The following is a 22,080-nucleotide window of genomic DNA, read 5'->3' as shown; positions in this document are numbered from 1 at the left end:
GAGAGAGGCCCCAGCTTTTAGATTTTGGCCTTCTCCGAGAAAAAGAAACCATAAAGTGGATCACTGTAAAATAGACATTATAGAATTTCTAAAATACATTACTGTAATTTAAAATATCTTTTCATATCCCTTAAACACACAAATATTTATTTAGGCTTTATTTAAACGACTTAATTTTAAGAAGCTCGTCGTAAAGAGAGCAGCGAAATATATATAAGAAGAGTAGTTCTCTGATATCTGTTTTTCGGGCGCGCGCGGACTAAACACCCAAAAGGTATCTTCATGTGGGCCATACCCCATCCAGCGAATTCGAAATAATACGTTGATCATCCTTGCACGGGGATAGCACGAAGAGGAACCAGTTTCTCCAAAGCGAGGCCGAACTTATCGCGCATGTCCAAATCATGTGGGGCCATTCCATCAGGAAGCCTCCATTCGAACGAATGGAGAAGGGAAGCAAGCATCAAGTGGACCATACGATAGGCTAGTGGCAAACCTGGACAAATCCGACGGCCTGCGCCGAATGGAATAAGCTCGAAATCTCGGCCTTTGAAATCAACATGAGAGCCTATGAACCTCGCAGGAGAGAAAGTAGTGGGGTCCACCCAAACATTGGCATCCCTGCCGATTGCCCATGCATTGACAAGTACTTGTGTGTGCTTGGGTATGGTAAAACCGCATATTTCCACGTTAGATTCGGCTCTGTGAGGGACGAGGAGCGGACCTGGTGGATGAAGCCGCAGCGTTTCTTTCACGACCGCTTGTAGATATGGGAGTCGGTTGATATCTGATTCTTCTGCTTGTCGACCCAGGCCTATGGTCTCGATAAGCTCAGATCGAACTTTTGCCATGGTGTTCGGGCTGCGGAGCAATTCAGTCATGGCCCATTCAACAGTGGAAGAGCTTGTGTCACTGCCAGCAGTGAATATGTCCTGATCAGTGAAATTTGCAAGTTAGAATTTATCTTGATCGGACGCAGATTAGGTGAGGTTGCCAACATCGTCCCAGTGGTGGTGTATTTGTTGGAATTGCAAACCAAAACATTTACAGCAACTACCTGACTGTTTATCTTCCAATGCACAGCAACACTTCACATGAAGCTGTTTTGGAAGATGAAATGCTATGTATTTTCTAGGAACATTAAGCTCCTAGTAGGGGCAGTTTTGTCTTTTCATCTTACATTCAAATGCCTATAAATGGGCATCTTGTGTATCCAGTTGTAGCAAGCAAGTGAATAGCAAGCAAAGCAGCAAGTGTGAGAAGTGCAGCAGCAGCAAAACAGTTTAAAAAATAAAAACTTCTGTTTGGTTTTCTTCTCTCTTTCTTCCTTCTACACCAATCAGATTTTTCTGAGCTGTGCTATGGCTTTGTAAAGCCATGAAAAATCTGTTATCTTGAAGCAAAGAGAAAATCTAGCTTATACAGCCAACAAACTGGTATCAGATCCTAGTTCTTTTCCTAAAAAAGGTTTCCAGCAATTCTTTTTCAGCCAAAAACAGAATTTTTTCAGAAAAAATCTGTTGAAGAAAAAAAAAACAGATTTCAGCAGTTTTTCCAGCTAAGAAAAAAATCCATTTTAAAAAATAATCAGATTTCTATTTCATCCCTCTCTCCTTTCATTTTGAAAAAAATCAGTCATTCCTTCTTTAAAAAAATAGAAAAAGATGGATAGAACAATCCAGCCACAGATTCCTAAGTTGTCAAAGGACAACTATGAAAAGTGGTGCACCCAAATGAAGGCGTTGTTCAAGTCGCAAGAACTATGGGAGATCATCACCGATGGGTATGTAGAAACCATTATAGAGGAAGAAGCTGCCTTCACCAACGAAGAAAATACCGCTCTAAAAAATCAAAGGCAGAGAGACAACAAGGATTTGTTTCTTCTCTATCAAAGGTTGGATGAATCAATCTTTAAAAATATTTTCGAAGCAACATCAAGCAAGCAAGCTTAGGATACCCTTGGCACCATCTTCAAGGGTGTTGATCGAGTGAAGCGGGTTTGCTTTCAAACACCAAGAGCCGAGTTCGAAATGGTGCACATAAAGAAAAGTGAAAATATCTCTATCTACTTCTCACGTCTAATTGTTATTATTAACAACTTTTTTTAAAAAAAATTGTGAAAAAGTTGAAGACATACGTATCATGGAAAAGGCACTGCGATCTCTCACAACCAAGTTTGAGCATGTGGTTGTAGTGATCAAAAAATCAAAGGACTTAGAAAAACTACCCATTAAAAAGTTAATGGGATCGTTGCAAGTGCATGAGTAACGAATGCAAAAGAATGCAGAAACGATGCTTGAACATGTCTTAGAATCTAAGCTGACTTTAAATGAACAAAGAGATGGCCATACACATCGTGGGAGCCGTGGCACTAACAATCGTGTAAAAGGAAGAGGGTGTGGATATAATCCAAGCCATCCACAAAGCAACAAAAATTTACCAATTTCCATGGTAGAGGAAATGGTAGAGGCCGATCCGCACGCGGTCGCGGAAATATGAGAAATATTCAATGCCAGAATTGCATATGAGAAAAGCTGTGATCGACCAAATGTATGGTATCTCGACACAAGTGCAAGCAATCACATGTGCGAGAACAAAAGTCTATTTGAGGAACTCACAGAAGGAGTTCACGGTGATGTGACATTCGGTGACTCGTCAAAAATGCCGGTGAAAGGTAAAGGCAAAATCAAAATCTTTCAGAAGAATGGTGTTCCAAACTACATCTCCAATGTTTAGTACTACGTACCCAACATGAAAAGTAATATATTGAGTCTCAGACAACTCCTCGAAAAATGGTATGTCATACACATGGAGAACTCTTCTCTTTCCATAAGAGATATACATGGACGTTTAATTACAAAAGTCCAGATGGCGAAGAATCGTATATTTCTTCTCCATATAAACACAATGCTCGAGAAGTGTTTTTATGGAAAAGTAAAGAATGATTCTTGGATGTTGCATCTTCGCTTTGGCCATCTAAATTTCAGTGGCTTGAAACTTCTGTCCTCATCAAGCATGGTGCATAGCTTGCCTGCTATTAAAGCTCTAGAACATGTGTGTAAGGCATGCACACTTGGAAAACAACAAAGGAACACCTTTTCGAGTAGAGTATCCCGAAGAGCAAGAGAACCGTTGCAGTTGGTTCACACTAATATTTGTGGACCATTGGAGCGAATCTCTCTTGGAGGTAATAAATACTTTATTACCTTCATTAACGATTTTAGTAGAAAATTGTTGGTATATGTAATCAAAGAGAAATCTACTGCTTTTACAATTTTTAAAAATTTTAAGGCCCTTATTGAAAAAGAAAGTGATCTTAAAATCAAAACTCTTAGATCTGACAGAAGTAGGGAGTACACCTCAAATGTTTTTCGAGAATATTGGATGAAACATGGCATTAAGCAACAACACACTATAATGTACATGTCATAACAAAATGGAATGGCAGAACGGAAGAACCGCACCATCCTCGACATGACGAGGACCATGTTGAAGAAGAAAAGTCTATCAAAGAATTTCTGGGAAGAGGCAGTTGCATGTACTACCTATCTACTCAATAGGTGTCCGACCAAGAGTTTCATATTCAAGACACCGCAGGAAGAATGGAGTGGATATAAGCCCAACGTGGCGCACCTTAAGATCTTTGAGTGTGTTGCCTACACTCAAGTTTCAGAAGCGAGAAGGAAAAAAGCTTGATGATCGTGGCAAAAAGTGTATCTTCATCGGTTACAGTGAAGAATCGAAGGTGTACAAGCTCTATAACCCATTAACCAATAAGGTAGTGATAAGTAGAGATGTAATGTTCTGCGAGGAAGAATCCTGGAAGTGGAACCAGGAATATTCGGCTAAAGAAAATCAGGTCGAGGCCGAAGAATATGAAGAAGAGAGGCATGTGAATCAAAAGTAAACACCCACATCACCCCCTTCAGATCGCAGAAGTCCAGGAGTACGTTCCATCTTCCCTCGAAGTACTTCATCAAATCAGAATTCAGTCAGTACATCTTCATCCAATTTTCCTTCACCCTTGGGTCCCATCAAAGTGAGAAGCCTTAACGAGATCTGAGCAGAAACTGAAGAAGTGAATTTGCTCTGCCTGTATGCAGACCATGAGCCTCTCACATTCGAAGAGGCCGTGAATGAAGAATGTTAGAGAAAGGCTATGGAAGAAGAGATTCATGCCATCGAGAAGAATCGAACATGGAAGTTGATCTAACTCCCTAAAGGTCAGAGGACCATTGGTCTCAAATGGGTGTATAAAATCAAACGGAATGCCGATGGTATAAGATCGAACGATATGAGGCAAGGCTCGTAGTAAAAGGCTACAAACAGAAATATAGGATAAACTATAAAAAAGTTTAAGCCTCAATTACTCACCTTAACACTGTGAGGATGATTATCTGCCTTGCAGCTCATCACAGCTGGATGATCTACCAACTGGATATGAAATCCGCATTCTTAAATGGAGTACTCAAAGAAAAAGTCTATGTTGACCATCCTGAAGGCTTTGTCATGCAAGGGGAGGAACATAAGGTGTATGGGCTGAGGAAATTCCTATATGGGTTGAAGCAAGCTCCATGTGCTTGGAATGCATGGATCGACGGCTATCTTCAAGAGAATGGTTTCGTCAAATGTCCGTATGAGCATGTCGTCTACATAAAGAAGAATATCTGTGGTAATATCTTATAGTTTGCTTATATGTTGATCATCTGTTGTTCATTGGAAATAGACAAGTGATGTTTAAAGAATTCAAGCAGTCTGTGTTCAAAGAGTTCGAGATGACTAATGGTGGATTGATGTCCTTCTTCTTGGGCATCGAAGTGAAACAATGTAACACCCCATACTTCCAGTACTCGGGTATTACCGGGAGGACATGGATTAGCATAAACACGAATCGAACTTAATCGAATGTCCACCTATGTTATAGTCTAAATCGGATCAGTATGAGAAATCTTATCCATAAATAGGGCCATCCAACTGTTCATGGATACTTAGATGGTCAGCAAATCGTGCCAAAGACAAATCAAGTCATTCACCATCAATATATGACCCAACAATGTCCCTTTCGATCAATCTAACGATTGAATTTCCTAGTTTGACCATCAAATTATAGAATCAACCATAAACATCTCGATGACATTATCATTTATGACCCGTATCGAAGACAAGTCCTACAAATAAATAAGTAAATAAGTATATACGTATTACACACATAATAACAATATATAAAACAAGTAATAATGGCATAATATATGAATAATATTATTTAAGGGATGTTAATAACAAAAATGGAGTCATCCACACAAGGAAAATAGGCCTGAACACACACAAACGATCCTTAGAGTCTTTTTTTACCAATAATATTCAAAACAGGATCAATCCAATCATTGGATCAATGAGGATCAATAAATACGGTGAAATTCATTAGGTGTGGCCCATTGTTGAGGGTCAAATATTGCATATCAGACCCCAGTTATTGCCTGAATTTACGAACATGGTACTGTTTAACGGCCCGATTTAATCGTGTTTGTGATGTAAGGTGTATTTACGAGCTTGGATTGAAATAGGATGTCAAAAGCATGGATTTAATGCTCATGAGATACCAAGGCAAGGGATGGACCCCAGGGGACCAAGACCGACGGATTTACACGCCAGAGATCCGAGAAAATCACACCACTCACATTAAACTGGCCTGAAAATCGTCTAGAATGCAAGATCACAGGGTTCCCACCATCTGTTCAGCTCAAAACTTCATGTATGGCCTGAGGACCATAAATTAATCATATATGTCAAATTTCAGCCATTGGATCCTTGTTAAAGTGGCCCAATGAAAAGATCAGCCCCTAAAATCCTGATTTGGGGCCCACCTGACAGCTGGATATGCTTCAAAATCAATTTCAACCCCTTAAATGATGTGAGAAAACGGATGGTCGGAACGGATCTCCCACAAACATCACAGTGGACCCCACAGTGTAGTGTGTGTACGCAGTGTACACAAGGCCCGGACGTGTACCATTACACCAACAGTCGGTCAGCGCATGTTGACTGACTAAATCTCTCAAAAATTCTAAAACGTCCAGGAACGGACGTGATTCTGTTTGGGTTTCGATGTGGGCCCCAACCATCACATATTTTAATGATCCAGACCATCCAAAATCCAGATAAGAGGGTGTTGACCCTGTCCAAGAAGTCAAATTTCTTGAATGGGTTGATCAGTACTTCAAAATCAGATCAAACTCAGCAGGTTGTGTTTTGTTGCGCAAAACAGAGGTGCGCAGTTTGTTTTTCTGCGAATTGGCGTGCGTAATCGAGGTCGGTTCCTTGCAATCGACCTCTCCAGCCAACTACATCACCTATATAAAGAAGACGTGAGAGAGAGGAGAGATCGATCCATCCGGGGACGTTTTGCAAGACAGAGAGATTAGACGTTTTGTTTTCTTTCTTCTTTTTTTTTCTGTTTTAGTTTTTTTTCTTGTCTTTTGAGACTTAGTTAATCATGCCTGTGGTTAGCTAACCTCTTAACTAGGGCTAAGAGGTGAAGCTTGTAGCGTGATTAGGAAGGTGGCTTTGCTTTGATTCACGATTATTGAACTATTATGGATTCTACTTTGATTATTAAGGAATACTTTTAGTTTTTTTTTAATGGTTTATTGTGACTCAAATTACAATAGATCTGCAATAGCTTTAAGTATCTTATTTTCATTATGAGATTGTGAACTTAGGAGCTGTTGTTCACCATTGTCTCCTGGGCATGGTTGGGTGATAGAACCCTTCCTAACTTTCACAATTCTCTTATGATTGGCTGTGAGATTAGTAAATTGTTGTTGTTTGCTATAGTCTCTGGGCATGGTTAGGTTACAGAATCACTTCCAAATCTTCACTACTCTCATCTATTGATGATTAGATCCATGAGAAGTTTAGAGATCTGACAAATCTCTTCTTACCAACTGGATAGGATACGACTCTGATTCCAGTTGTGTCCTTGAATCATTACTAGGCAACTTTCCAATTGTTACAAGTGGATCCTTGTTACCCTAGTTCACTACCTTTAAATTCTCTAAGTTTTAGATTACTATTTCACCATTATTCCCTCATATTCAGTTGATTTAGATTTCATCTTATTCTAGTTCTAGTTCTGGTTAAATATTCAGTTGATTTAGATTTCATCTTATTCTAGTTCTAGTTCTGGTTATTTTCAAATTACGTACAGGTTTCAGTCCATGTGGATTCGACCTCGGTCTCACCGAGTTTATTACTACATCACAACCCTATAGTTGGGGTGTGAACACCCACTCAAGTTTTGAATCCGTCAATCTCTGGACAAAGGCTCTAAATGAACCTGTTGCACCTCGTGAGCAGGGTGGATTTCACAAATCATTAGTGTGGGACCCACTACACAACTGTGATATAAATAAACATGTATATGTATATGTATATGTACACACACACACACACACACATGTAATAATAATGGAAATCTAAATTAAAATTTAAAATTAATATGATCGGGTGGATAATAACGAGTATTGAACTTACGGGTGACCCGTTAGAACCTTCTGGCCGTTGATGGTCAGATTAGAGTTGATTCGACCATCGGATTGATGTACTCAGCGCCTAAAGGCCGTGATTCGACTAGTATGGCCCATCTAAGCATTAGATCTATTTCGTCTCTAGTCAAGATGGCCCAGTTGAGCCCCTGAGCATTTTGGACGGAGGGGATTCCTCAATTTCATTTCTGTGGGCCCCACAACCATTTTGTGTACACCATAGGTGGTGCACTCAAGGTGCACCAGATGTTGAGGGTCAAATATTGCATATAGACCCCAGTTATTACCGGATTTTATGAGCATGATACTGTTTAACGGCCCGATTTAATCGTGTTTGTGATGCAGGGTGTATTTAAGAGCTTGGATTGAAACAGGTGCTAAAAGCTAAGATTTAATGCTCAAAATTCACTAGAGCATGGGACGGACTCCAGGGGACCAAGATCGACGGATTTACATGTCAGAGATCCTAGAAAATCGAGAAACTAAAGCTAAAGTGGCCGAAAAGTCAGCCAGAATGCAAGATCACAAGGTTCTCAGCATCTGTTTGGCTCAAAACTTCATACATGGCCTAATGACCATAATTTAACCGTACACATAAAATTTGAGCCATTGGATCCTTGTGGAAGTGGCCTGAGAGACAATTCAGCACCTAAAATCATGATTTAGGGCCCGCGTGAAATTTAGATATACTTCAGTTTTAGTCTCAACCCCTTAAATGAGGTTCTAAAACAGATGGACGGAACAGATTTCCTAAAAACATCATGAGTGGACCCCACTGGTAGTGCCAGTGCACAGTGCACAAGTGCACTCGACGTGCACCGGACTGGGACAACCGGTCAAAGGAAGGAGACCCGTCTCCTTCCTGCAAAAGGAAACAGCGGATGACCAACATCTGTCGGTTTTGCTTAGTGGGCCCCATTAATCATTCAAACGAACGATCCAGACCGTCCATTGCATTCATAGGGTGGGTCTAACCCACGTCTAGGTTTCCTTCTGGTTCATTCACGTAAATAAAGGCAGATCACCGTTCAAAAGCACGATGAACGGCTGACGAAAAACATCAGTGGACCGCGTCAACAACAATCCAAAACCATATATTCCTGACCTATTTCTCGCCAGAAATTCAATGGACGGGGTGGATTTCATCAAAAACATCATCTTGGGGCCCACCGAGAGCTCAGCGCAGCCCTCGTGCGTAAGCTTAAGCGCGTCCGTTAAAACCGGCGCTTTGGGGCCGTTCTGTGATCAAGGGGACGTCTGAATCCATGATCTGGACCGTTCACAGGCTGAAACAGGTATCCATAAGCACAGCCAAGAAGTCAATTTTGATGAATCTGGATGGTTAGCCTCCCAAACTCAGGCCAAACGCAGGATTTTTCAGTGTCCTCTTGATACACAAAAACAAGGTATGCGTCTGGATCTTCTACGCATGGAGCTGCGTAAATTGAGCCGGTTCCATGACTCCAGTGGACCGACTACAGTTTTTATATAAAGAGAAGAGAGAAGAAAGAAGAGGGGATTCAATTTTGCTACCGTGACAGTGGGCAGCTGTGGAGGGGACGTGGAGCAGAGAGAGTAATATTTATTTTGTTTATTTTCACTGTTTCTTTCTTTTAAGATGTTTAGCCTAATCATGTCTCTTCTTGGCTAAACCTCTTATCTAGGGCTAAGAGGTAAAGCTTATAGCGAGATGGGAGACTCTATTTTATGCTTTTAATTTAATTTAAATTTATGGACTGAATTTGATTTTAGTTTAATTATTACGGGAATGTTTTTAGTCTTTAATGGTCTGTTGTGACTGAAATTACAATGGGTCTGCAATGGCTTTGAGCGTGTTCCTTTCCTTTTTATGTTTATGACGTCAGGAAGCCCTATTATTCACCATCGTCTCCTGGGCATGGTTGGATGGCGGTACCCTTCTTAACCTTCATACATCAATGATTGGTTGCCAATTAGTTTAATTCTATTGTTTGCTTTGTCTCCTGGGCATGGTTTGGTGATGGAATCCATGCTAATTCATACACGTTTCATCTCTTAAAAACTATATCAAAGGAAGTTCAGTCTTGATTTTTATGGTTACACCCTTCAACTGGATGAAGATAGACTCCAAGTCCAGATGAGTTTTTGATGCAGGCATAAGATCTCCCTGATCTCTACAAGTGGATACTCTGAATCCCTAGTTTCCTACCTTTGAATTTACATATTTTAGTTTACTATTTTATCATTATTCCTCAAATTCACCTAATTTAGATTTCATCCTTTTCTAGTTCTAGTTCTAGTTATTTTCAGATTACGTACAAGGTTCAGTCCCTTGGGATTCGACCTCAGTCTTACCGAGTTTATTACTACATCACAACCCTATACTTGGGGAGTGAACACCGGACCACCATGCCCGGTCAGACAGGGCTGACCCGAAAATTTCTGAAAAAGAGAGAGACTTCTCTCTCTTTCCTTCTCAGTTCCCGCCTACGGACGATTTGAAAAAGGATCGTCCGTGCGTGAGTTGGTGGGCCACCATGATCGTTCGTCATGATGATCAGAACCGTCCATGATGTTCAGGGCTTGGGCCTTACCAAAACCTAACACTTTGTCTGCGCTGAAGCCCATGAGGATGTGCACAGTTCCAGCTGAATTAGGCTGCGTACAAATGAAGTTGTGTTTCTAGCTGCCCCAAAATCAAACCAGTGTGACCAAGGTGGGCCACCTTGAGCTAATCCAAACCGTTCATCTGATAGAGCAATTCCTTCTGATCAAAACCATGCCGTCCGTACATGCTTACACACACGTGCATGTGCACAAACTACACCCAAACAGATCCACGTGTGGTATTTCCAAAAAATGAAAATTTTTGTTGTGCCTTCTGTTGTTAGCCTGGCGATCCGAGTGAGGAGGATTCTTACTACAATTAACTTACAATTATTAATTATTTCATTGGTTATCAGTAAGAATTAATGATACAAGTGAGAAATCAAAATCTATAATCAAAGTCTAAAATTGGATTATAGGACGAAGCTAAAGATCTAAGTAATCCAAACCCTAGGTTATCATCCCAACTGTAGGAAGTGTATGCAGCTTAAATCTAACCATACAATTTCACAACTCATGGTAGGATTCGATTCTAAAGATGCACGCGCGTCATAGCAATGTTAGTTGGCGATTCGACTTGTAAGGTGATGATTTCTTCCCCTTGAGCTTTTCATTTTCTTATTAGCTTAAGTTATAGTTTTATTTTAATTCATAAATGATATCTCCATTCTATAACCATATGTGTTAATTGTTGGAATTGAGTTGCTACATCACATGCTTATTGTTTATCCTGTATATTTAATTCATGTTATTGGACTACTTGTGGATTGCTTCTAAGATTTAAACTGGTACATTAGTGAAAAACTCCCACTTATAAATGCACACCCATACTTGGGATGTAACTCGATTGACGATAATTGCAATGGACCTTCGATCTAGTGGTTATTGAATGGTGGTTTAAATTGACCATTGATGTGGGCTTACCATCCAGGGTTGTTATGTCCAATGGTTTTCAAGGATGATCTTTTATCGCATGGTTTTAATACTCGCCCTACGTAGCCTATTTTGATAATTGCCCTATGTGGCTTGTTTTAATATCGCCCTATGTGGCTTTATTTTAGTATTTTCCTTATATAGGCTCGATGTTTTATACTGTACAACTATGCGATGGTAAGTCCCATATACTATAATATAATTGGCCACTAGTCGATGGGTTTCCATTAAACATCCTAAGATGGTAGTCTCATGAGCCGGGGATGGTGGTATAGGACTTATGCCCAAGCTGTCGGCCTACACTGGTGACAAGCCCTCGTAGTGACCTTAAGCTTATTTAAAACTGGCTGATTGTAACTGGACTAATAATGGTTTGGCTAATCATACATACATGGCACAGACCAGCATCTATCGCTAACGTACATGATGTACGATATGCAGTCGTTACGCCGCACGTAGTATGCTTTCGTTGATGACTAGCCCCTTTCCGACTGGATGATTTTTCCAGGTTTAATGATTGCATGGGTGACGAGCTCAACTTTCGCACGGATGTGCATCCCCGGGGCAATGACTGTATTTATGCATCCATGCATCTAGTAAGACCTGCATCATGTATTATTTTGTATGCTTTGTTTAATGACTATGCTATCCAATGCAGCCGTGTATAATCTTGAGAGAAATTCACACTGAGTTGGTCACTCATCCATCAAATATATAACTGTATAGGTAGCACAGGTGGCTTAAGTGGTATGCAGGTTCAAACTGATGAGGAGCCGTTATGGTGGTCAAGGATGCGTGGTTGTACCTGTCAAGGAAGCTGCGCAATCTTGCGGCTTTCGTTTATATGTTTTATATGCTTTTAAATTTCTCATGTATGTAATCTTGTAATTGTTAATGTGGAGACATTGGGTTATATAAATCATTATGGGCAACCTTTGTATATTCTAAATTTAAATATAAATTTTCTTTTATGTTGACTTGTCCATTCTACACTTATTTATTAACTCTGATGAAGAAAAAAATATATATGAAATTTGGCTCTCTACAGGTTAACACTCGGGCTTTTGAAAAACGGGTCATATACCCAGGTCCTGAAAAGTTGGGGCATCACAAACAACAAGTCGTAGTATTTATATATCACAGAAGAAGTACGTAAAAGAACTTCTTGAGAAGTTTCGGATGACCGACTGTAAAGCCGTGAATACACCTGCTGCAACAGGCTTAAGGCTTACAAAAGATGGCGAAGGAAGAAATGTTGACTCAACTTTATTCAAGAGCCTAATCGAAAGCTTAAAGTACCTCACAATCACTAAGCGAGATATAGTCTATAGTGTTGGGCTTCTAAGCCGGTATATGGAAGCGTTAAAAGAGTCACACTGTCTAGCTGCAAAAAGAATTCTAAAGTATATCAAAGGGACTATTGAATTCAGTCTCTTTTATCCATACGATGATGAAGCGATTTTGTATGGATACTCTGATAGTGATTGGGGTGGTGACCAAGACGAAAGAAAGAGTACCACAGGCTATGCTTTTTATCTTAGATCAACAGCATTCACATGGAACTCAAAGAAGTAGAGTACCGTAGTGCTGTCCACATGTGAAGCCGAGTATGTAGCAGCTTCGTCCACTATATGCGAGGCAGTTTTGTCTTTTCACCTTACATTCAAATGCCTATAAATGGGCATCTTGTGTATCCGGTTGTAGCAAGCAAGTGAACAACAAGCAAAGCAGCAAGTGTGAGAAGTGCAGCAGTAGCAAAACAGTTTAAGAAATAAAAACTTCTGTTTGGTTTTCTTCTCTCTTTCTTCCTTCTACACCAATCAGATTTCTGAGTTGTGTTAAGGCTTTGTAAAGCCAAGAAAAATCTGTTATCTTGAAGCAAAGAGAAAATATGGCATATACCACCAACAGTGTTAATGTGTTGGTGCTTTGGGGACCAAGGGGATGTATGTGTTTTATATCCACACGGTCCATCCATTTTACTCCCTCATTCAAGTGCATGAACCCAAAAGCAATGGAGATCCAAAGCTCAAGCAAGCCACACCACTGGGAACAGTGGGGATAATGACACCCACTATTGAAACCCTTCTATGGCCCACCGTTGATAAGGTCACTCGGACCTAGATAAAGGGAAAACACAAATAATCCAAACTTTTGTGACCTGAAGAAGTTTTCAATGGTGGCATTCAATCACCACTGTTTCCTTCCTGTGGTATGGTACACTTGAGCTTTCGATCCATTTTTTTTTCTTCTTCTTTGTTGGGGGTTGCAAACTGATAAACCACGTGGATATAAAATAGATTCGTCACGTTGGGCCCAGCACCCAACACATCGACACACCGTCGCTGGGGTGGTGTTGGCAACACCTCTGCGTCCCTGAAAAGAGAGTGGATTAGAGAGACCCCGGACCCACCAAAGTCGGCGGGACCCCTGACCGTTGGGCTCACAATGTTGTATGTGCTTTAATCCACATTGTCCAACTGTTTTGAAAGCTAATTTTAGGGCATGATTCTAAAAATGAAGTAGATCCAAATCTTATGCGAACCATACCGCAGGAAACAATAATGATTGAATCCTCACCATTAAAAACCTCATGGGGACCACCAGAATGTTTATTTGTCATCCAACTTATTGATAAGGTCACACAAAGATTTGGATGAAGAGACCACAAAAATATCAGCTTGATCCAAAACTTTTGTGGCTCAGAAGAAGCTTTTAATGATCTATTATCATTTTTCCTATATTATGGTCCACCTGAGATTTGGTTCTGGATAATGCCCTAAAATGAGCCTTCAATACTGAAGGACGGCATAGATATAGGGCACATACATCACTGTGAGCCCAACAATCAGGGGTCACACCCACCTCGTTGGGTCTGGGGTCTCACCTTATGGGCTACCAAACTTGCAACTTCAATGTATCAGTGACCCATGCCCACCACCTCACCGATCGATCAGTATCAAAATTTTAAAAACAAAATTTTAAAAATAGAAAGAGAAAATAATAGGAAATCTAGGGGTGTCCATGGGTTGGGCTGGCTGTTGGGCTTCCAGGAGCTGGTTTGGGCCTGTAACATCAGGCTCGGGCTTAAAAATTAACCCCGTTTCAAAATCGGGCTAAGCTTGGATATAACTAAATCTGTACATGAACTAAGTTGGCTTGGTTAACTCGCTTGAATTGACTCAGAAAAGTTTAACCCGACTCAAAAAAAATTTCAATCTGAGTCCAAACTAGACTGAACTCGGCTCGGCTCGGCTCAGAACTCGAATCAAACTTGACTTGGTTTGAATCGATTCGACTCAGATCTGGTTCACATAAGATAAATATTTTGTATATATTTATATATTTAAATAAATTATATATAATATATATTATATATTATAATATATACTATATATATTAAAAACCCTAAAACATAAACTTGAACTCAGCTTGTAAGCTTGAACTCGAACTTGGATCAAAAGATTGAGCTCAAGCTCAGCTCGAACTCCGCTCGAGTTGGCCCTAACTGCTAATGGAATTGAGCCAAGCTAGCTAGTCAAGCTTAAGGACTGAGTTGAGCCGAGTTCATGTTGGAGTAGCTTGCAAGCCGAGCGAGATGGGCCAAGCTCGACTTGGTTCGGCTCATGTACAAATCTAAATATAATTGTCTCAATGCCCAAAGGCTCAGCCTGACCGCTGAAGGATTTCAAATTTTCATTTTTCTTTTATAACATTTCTCTCAGGCTCTCCCCACTCCACCCATGCCATCTCTCAAGCTCTCCCTGCTTCAACCCACGCGCTCTCTCTCTCTCTCTGCTACGACATTTTTGCGTACCCTTCTCTCTCTTTCTCACTCTAAAAACTCCTCGGGATCCCTTCTATTGTCCATCAGTTCCTCTCTCTCTCTCTCTCTCTCTCTCTCCCCCCCCCCCCTCTAGCACATCCCAAGTAAATCTCCGATTAGGCAAGATCTCTACCACCAAATTTCAAGAAATCTTCAAAACAAAGACACTGTAGAAGAAACAAAACAAGATAAAGGAACCCACCTACATTGTCAGTTGGTTCCTCTCTCCCTCCCCGCAACAACCCCATCTTATTTGGACTCAGGCTCGGGCTAGACTCGGGTTAGGCCAAGCATTATCATGTTGGGCTGGATTCGATCTGAACATGGGCCGAGCCAAGCATTAGCATGTCGGGTTGGATTTGGGCTAGACTATTTTAGCCAGGCAAGCCTTAACTCAGCCTGTTGACACCCCTAAGGAAATCTATCTATGTGAATAAATGCCCAACTTCCCTTCCTAATATATCTCTTCCTCTAACCCAATCAATGCGGCAATATATGCTTGATCTTTGATCACTTCCATGGAATTGTGAGGCTCCAAGGACTTTTCATTTCATTCTCTCTCTCTCTCTCTCTCTCTCTCTCTCTCTCTCTCTCTCTCTCTCTCTCTCTCTCTCTCTCTCTCTCTCTCTCTCTCTCTCTCTCTCTCTCTCTCTCTGAGAAAACCAATCTCCATTTCCAAGTCAGATTGTTCAATCTTTGACAATGCTTGGTTGAGTTTTTTTAGTCACTTAATTAAGTTGTCCAATCAAAAGGAAAAAAAACTAAAATTGAGTTATTGGAGATTCAGCCAACAATCTAGGCAATTCCAAGTGGATCTGCCAATCCACAAGTCAAACCAGCAAGCTTTTACACTGCATGCATCACACAAACCGACCAAACAAGTGAACATGGCTAAGTGAGTGGCCCTGTCATGAAGATGACCATCCTTTTGGAGTATTTTTCCCCCAAAAAAAAACATAGAGTCAAAAAAAATTATAAAAATGGGCCAAAAGTAAAGAATTTCTTTCACTTTTTAATTGCAAAACTTTTGTCTTATATTAAATAGTATAAAGGTTTGTGAAAGCGTTTAGGGATTTAGACCCCACTGACCTTCAAATTACCTAATAAGATTTAACCTTTCAAATACCCTAAGAGTGGCCTTCTGACAACTTTTGGATATTATTTCGGATGAAAATGCCCCTGTCCTTGGTTTATAAGTCTTATGGTCTTGGAGTGAATAAGAAGTTACCTTCTTATTGCAATCCTGAGAAAGTGACGGATTGGCTACTCCCCCTGCCACCGGCTAATGGCTGGTGCTCGGTGCTCTGTGGACCCCCACCATGATGTATCTGTTTCATCCATGTCATCCATATATTTTTCCAGATCATTTTATGATATGAGACCAAAAATGAGGTATATCCCAATATCAAGTCAACCACATTACAGGAAACAATGTTGAATGAGCGTAGACCATTAAAAACTTTTTGGGGGCCGTAAAAGTTTTGGATCAAGCTGATCTTTTTTTTTCCCTTCATCTATGTCTGTATGACCTAATCAATAGATTGGATGTCAAATAAATAGTACAGTGGGCCTTAGGAGGAATTTAATGGTGGATATCCAATCACTATTGTTTTCATCTGGTGGTCAACATGACAACCATGACCCATACAACATGACAACCATGACCCATACAATATGACAACTATGACCCATGCAAACCACGACCCAAATGGGCCACAGTTGTATGGATTGCAGTTGTCACGTTATATGGGTCTTAGTTATCCGGTCGCAGTTGTCCTGTTATATGGTTCGCAGTTGTATGGATCGTAGTTGTCCTGTTATATATATGGGTCGCAGTTATCCTGTTTTATGGGTCACAGTTGTCCTATTATATGGGTCATAGTTGTCATGTTATATGGGTCACAGTTGTCATGTTATATGGGTCGCACTTGTCCTATCATATAGGTCGCAGTTGTATGAATCGCAGTTGTCCTGTTATATTGGCACCATGGCGATCGAGTTGGCCGACAAGGTGGATGGAACAGATCACCCCATGGTGGGCCTCGACTCCTATTATTTAAAAATAAACAAGTTATTGATTACATCAACCCGATAACCACGACTCTTACTCGTAGACAACCACAATCCATTTGAAGAGTAGTGGTTCACATTCAATATACATCGTTGTTGTCAACCACGATTCTTTTGTGGATGAAAACCATGATCCATTGTGCATGTGAACCACAACTCTTCAAATGGATCGTGGTTGTCATATTATATGGGTCGTGGTTGTCACTCGGGTCATGGTCGCCATGGGTCGTGGTTGTCATGTTATATGGGTTGTGGTTGTCATGTTATATGGGTCGTGGTTGATATAGGTCGTGGTTGTCATGTTATATGGGTCGTGGTTGTCATGTTATATAAGTCGTGGTTGATATGGGTCGTGGTCATAATGTTATATGGGTCATAGTTATCATGTTATAGGGGTCGAGGTGGTTACATGTGACGTGTGCAGTTCGTGGTTGTAACATAGTAAGGGTCGATGTTCTCATGTTATATGGATCGTGGGTCCTGTCGTGATTTATGTGTCGAATCCAATCCGTCCATTAGATTTAGAATTTAATTTAACGTCATGGGCCAAAAAATGAGTTACATCCAAAAAATTTATGCCCCAAAAGGTTTTTAGTGGTACGTTTTCAATTTTATTGCTTTTTATGGTGTGGTCCACATAAGGCTTTAATATGCCTCATTTTTTGGCTCATTCCTTAAAATGATCTTTCAAAATGAATGGACAGCATGGATAAAATATATACATCACAGTGGGCCCAATAAGACCATTCATCTCTACATATATTGGGATGCGTAAGTCGAGTAACGTGACTTACTAAAATAACATTCCCGATGTCTTGGGAATCTAGACTCCTCGGGGTAACGTGAGAATACCTGACTATGGGGTAACGTGACCGTATTGGAATAGATGCGGATTAGCTACTGACAGGTCGATTAGCGAGAATCGCTACTGAAGTGACGTCACCAAGTTACGTGGGACCCACAACGATCCATAGTGCATGTAAACCACGACCCATATAACATGACAACCACGACCCAATGGCTAGGGTCGTGGTTGTAATGTGGTAAGGATTGTGGCTGTAATGTAGTAAGTGTCGTGATTGTCAGGTTGATGTAATCAATAACTTGTTTGTTTTTAAATAATAGGAGTCGAGGCCCACCATGAGGTGATCTGTTCCGTCCACCTTGTCGGCCAACTCACCATGGTGCCAAAAAGTCTTAACTTGGGCAGTGTCCACTTCAAACAAACATCACAGTAGCCTAAAAAAGCTTCAACGATGGGTGTCATTGTTACCATTATTTTCTATTATGTGGCCCATACTAGCTCAGGATTAGGCTGATATTTGGGCCCTGACCCTAAAAAAAAGTTCCATATACGTCACTTTCTTGACATTAAATACGACGTAACTTCTTATCCCCTAAAAAACCGTACAACTATTGAAACAAGGATAAAGGCATTTTGGTCCAAGTAATTTATAGAAGCTTGTTAGAAGGACACTCTTACTATGTTTGAAAGGTTGAATCTCGTCTAATAAGGATAAAGGCATTTTGGTCCAAGTAATTTATAGAAGCTTGTTAGAAGGACACTCTTACTATGTTTGAAAGGTTGAATCTCGTCTAATAATTTGACCAAACTTCGATGTCAGTACAGTCAATATCCCAAGCGTTTATAAAACCTTCCTTTGAAAGACCTTTTTAATTTCAAAAGGAAAAATTCAGTTAGAAAATTAGATAACCGGAGGTACATGGCCTGTGAAGGGATGACCTTTCATTTACGTGTCAACCAACTCATAACTATTTTTTAATACAATCATTGACTCACTTAACCATGGTGGCTAATCGTTAGAGGGGGAAGAATCCAAATATAGTAAAGCCACCTATCTACAATGCACCTATGGAGTGTAATAATTGGGTCCGTCCATTTACTGGGCCACTGGCATGTCCAAAATATAACACGTGTTAGACAATCTTATCCATTTAACCTGTACCATCTAAGCAATAGTAGAAAGCCAAGGCCTAAAATAGTCCACAATCAAAGTTCACGTGAGATAATGGAAAAAAGAAGTGATGGTAAAGTTTGTATGGTGGGCTCGACATCTGAAACATAAGCCATAGGAACAAAGTCCGTTTTGGCAACGAAGAAAGGAAAGCGTAATATGCGGACGTTTAGAAGAAATCCACTCGGATCATCCTTTTTGGCCGCATCATATTACCACATGTGTCGAAAATGAGGCAGATCTAAAACTCAAGTAGGCAGCACAACAGGAAACAGTGAGGATTGAACGTCCACCATTGAAACATTCATGGGGCGACAGAAGTTTTAAATCAGGCAGATCAACGGGTGGATTTCTCACAGACATCACGATGGGCCACACCTAGCTTCATGTCGCAGGCAATCCTCATCCCTAAGAAAGTATGCTTCGGTTAAGAGAACTGATCGCCTACGGTCAATGAAACCACAAGGCAACATTATCATGAAAATGGTGCGCCCCACCCAGAAGATATCATGGCACAAAAATCAGGTCCGCTCACCAGAATGGACGCGGATTGCGTCCTAACCCCGCCCGTCTCCAGCTGGGAACGGGCAGGGCTTTTGAGTGGCCACCGTTGATGTATGGGTCCTATCCACACCGTCCATCCATTTTTTTCGTATCATTTTAGAGTATAATCCTAAAGAGTAGCTAGATACAAGGCTCAAGTAGATCACACTACAGGAAGCAGCAGTGATAATGATTCTCACCGTTGAAACTCTTGAGCCTTGGATCTGCCTCATTTCTGGGCTTATACCCTAAAATGATACGAAAAAATGGATGGACGGTGTGGATAAGACCCATACATCACGGTGGCCATTCAAAGCTCCTGCCCGTTCCCGGCTGGAGAAGGGCGGGGGTAGGACGCAATCCGCGTCCCACCAGAAGCGATGGAATCAGTGGACAACTGACAGTCCGATTCAACGGATGGTACGGGTGTGGCCCAGCCAGTGAGTGGCCAGTTGGCCTGATTTTCCATGAGGTTGACCTTTGTGTTGGGTTCTACTGTTTTGATGGCACCAACGTCCATCACAAGTGACAGGGAAGGATGATACAGCACCTGTAGCTGATCAGTAGTTTATAGAAGGAGATGTGAATAGTACCACAAGCAATGAATTGATGTCACGGCGGCTAAGTTGGAAGTCATTGTCATGGCTGTAGTCGAGAAGCACATCCAAGAAATCAGCTCCTCCTGGAGACTTAGAAGAAGACCTGGACAGTATCAGACGCTGCTCGATCATCCCATCAAAGATTGCATGCAATCTTTTAAAATGGACTGTCAATCGCCGCCTTATCCCTTGCGGATCCATGGCCTTGAGCCATGGGAAGTAGTCCGCGACATTTGGCCTTCCCACCTCTTCCAGAATTTTTGACACCAGTTCCTTGAATTCTTGTGCAGAACTGGAGTTCAGATCGACCAAATCAACGGAGAAGACAGTGTTCGACATCAAATTGAGGGCAGTCACGAAGGCGGCTCGCCCGATATCCACTGCCTGTCTCTTTAAGCAATTTTCCGTGACGTGTGCCATGAGTTCCTGCACCTTGCGGCATCGGAGGCCTTGATTGGCATCGAGTCTTTGGGTGGTGAATATATGACTGTTGCATATAGTTCGGAGCTTCCGCCACCGCTGGTGGGCTGGTAACCATACCATGGATGACTCACTGTGGTGGAGCGCCTGAGCAGCGTCGGGAACGTTCCGGCCCGCAAAGGCCTGGTCGTGCTTCTGGAGGACCTCTTTGGCTATGTTTGCAGAGGAAACAACCACTGTTGTTATGCTGCCCAGCCTTAGAGTCATTAGGGGGCCATGTGACTCGGCGAGTTGGGCGAGTGACTCGTTGGGTTTGCTACCGAGTTGGAAGAGGTTTCCAACAATTGGAAGAGGAAAGGGGCCTGGTGGGAGTTTGGCTGTGCCAGATTTCTTTCTGGCTAGGAGGATGAGATGGATACATGCCCACACAGTGGAAATACATAACAGCAAAGTATAGAAATCCATTCTCTCTCTCTTAGCTGAGCCCTCACGTATGAATATATATTGAGAAATTTACAGTCCATTCTCTCTCTCTTAGCTGAGCCCTCACGTATGAATATATATTGAGAAATTTACGACTGTGGACCCCACCTTTTATCCAGTGGTTTTTACGAAACAATACAAATTTAACATACGCAATTAGACCTCCTCGTATGGCCACCGAATTTGAGGACGAAAATACCTCTGCCTTCCTCTGGCTGGCGTGCAGAGACGAGCGCCGACGGATGGTCCAGTGATGGGAACTCAGGTGGGGCCCACGGTGATGTTTGTGAGAAATCCTCCCCGTCTTAAGTTCATTCATAGGCTCACAAAGACCTGGATGAAGAGGAAAAACAAATTTCATAATGATCCAAAACTTCTGTAACCCCTAAAAGGTTTTCAATGGTATACGTTCACTTACCCACTGCCATTTACAGTGTGGTCCACGTGATAGCTAAATCTGTCTTATTTTTCATCTCAAGCCTTAATACGAGTTCGCCAAATAGATGGACGGTTTCGATATAACACATACCTCATAATGGGACCCATAAAAATTGGTGGGGATTACAACAGGGAAGAAAGAAAAAAAAATAAAAAAAGACCGGGGAGGTCGGAGCTGGGCCTATAGCTACGGATTATAACCATAGCCATAACTGTAAAGCTATGCACTTTTTTCTCTTTTTTATTTTTATTTTTTACATGGAGAACTTTTTCCCCCTTACATTTTTCTCTAATACATAATTATGTAAATATGTATATATAAGTATATAAAAATATTTTTCTATCTTTTAATTCATTTCTTTGTCTATTTACATAACAAGCATATCTCCTAAACTAGAATGATTTACTTAACTTACCACATATGATTTTGGGGTAGGAGAAGCTAATTTAGCCAACCAACCTAGTTATTTTCCAATATTCCATCGGATTGATGGTCAAAAATCCATTTCATCCAGTTTGTGGTCAATTTCAATCACTTCGCAGTCAAACTGAAAATTCAGCGAGGCAAACATGAAATTGAGCGGGGCAAACTAGAAATTCAGCGGGGCAAACATGAAATTGAGCGGGACAAACTAGAAATTGAGCGGGGCAAACATGAAATT

At 41.1% G+C, this 22,080-nt stretch overlaps 1 protein-coding gene across 1 annotated transcript; it reads right to left on the bottom strand.

Annotated features, from left to right (window-relative positions):
- Nucleotides 1-77: 77 nt before the first annotated feature.
- Nucleotides 78-20,996, bottom strand: LOC131233251 (geraniol 8-hydroxylase-like). The gene is made up of 2 exons (XM_058229897.1): nt 20,072-20,996; nt 78-932 (listed from the first exon to the last, which is right to left on the bottom strand). The coding sequence occupies exons 1-2, from the start codon at nt 20,960-20,962 to the stop codon at nt 327-329; spliced, it is 1,497 nt and encodes a 498-aa protein (XP_058085880.1). The 5' UTR covers nt 20,963-20,996; the 3' UTR covers nt 78-326.
- Nucleotides 20,997-22,080: the final 1,084 nt, after the last annotated feature.

This window comes from Magnolia sinica, chromosome 18, assembly GCF_029962835.1.
Source record: "Magnolia sinica isolate HGM2019 chromosome 18, MsV1, whole genome shotgun sequence".
Taxonomy (NCBI): domain Eukaryota; kingdom Viridiplantae; phylum Streptophyta; class Magnoliopsida; order Magnoliales; family Magnoliaceae; genus Magnolia; species Magnolia sinica.
This window is presented reverse-complemented; position numbering and strand designations above follow the sequence as displayed.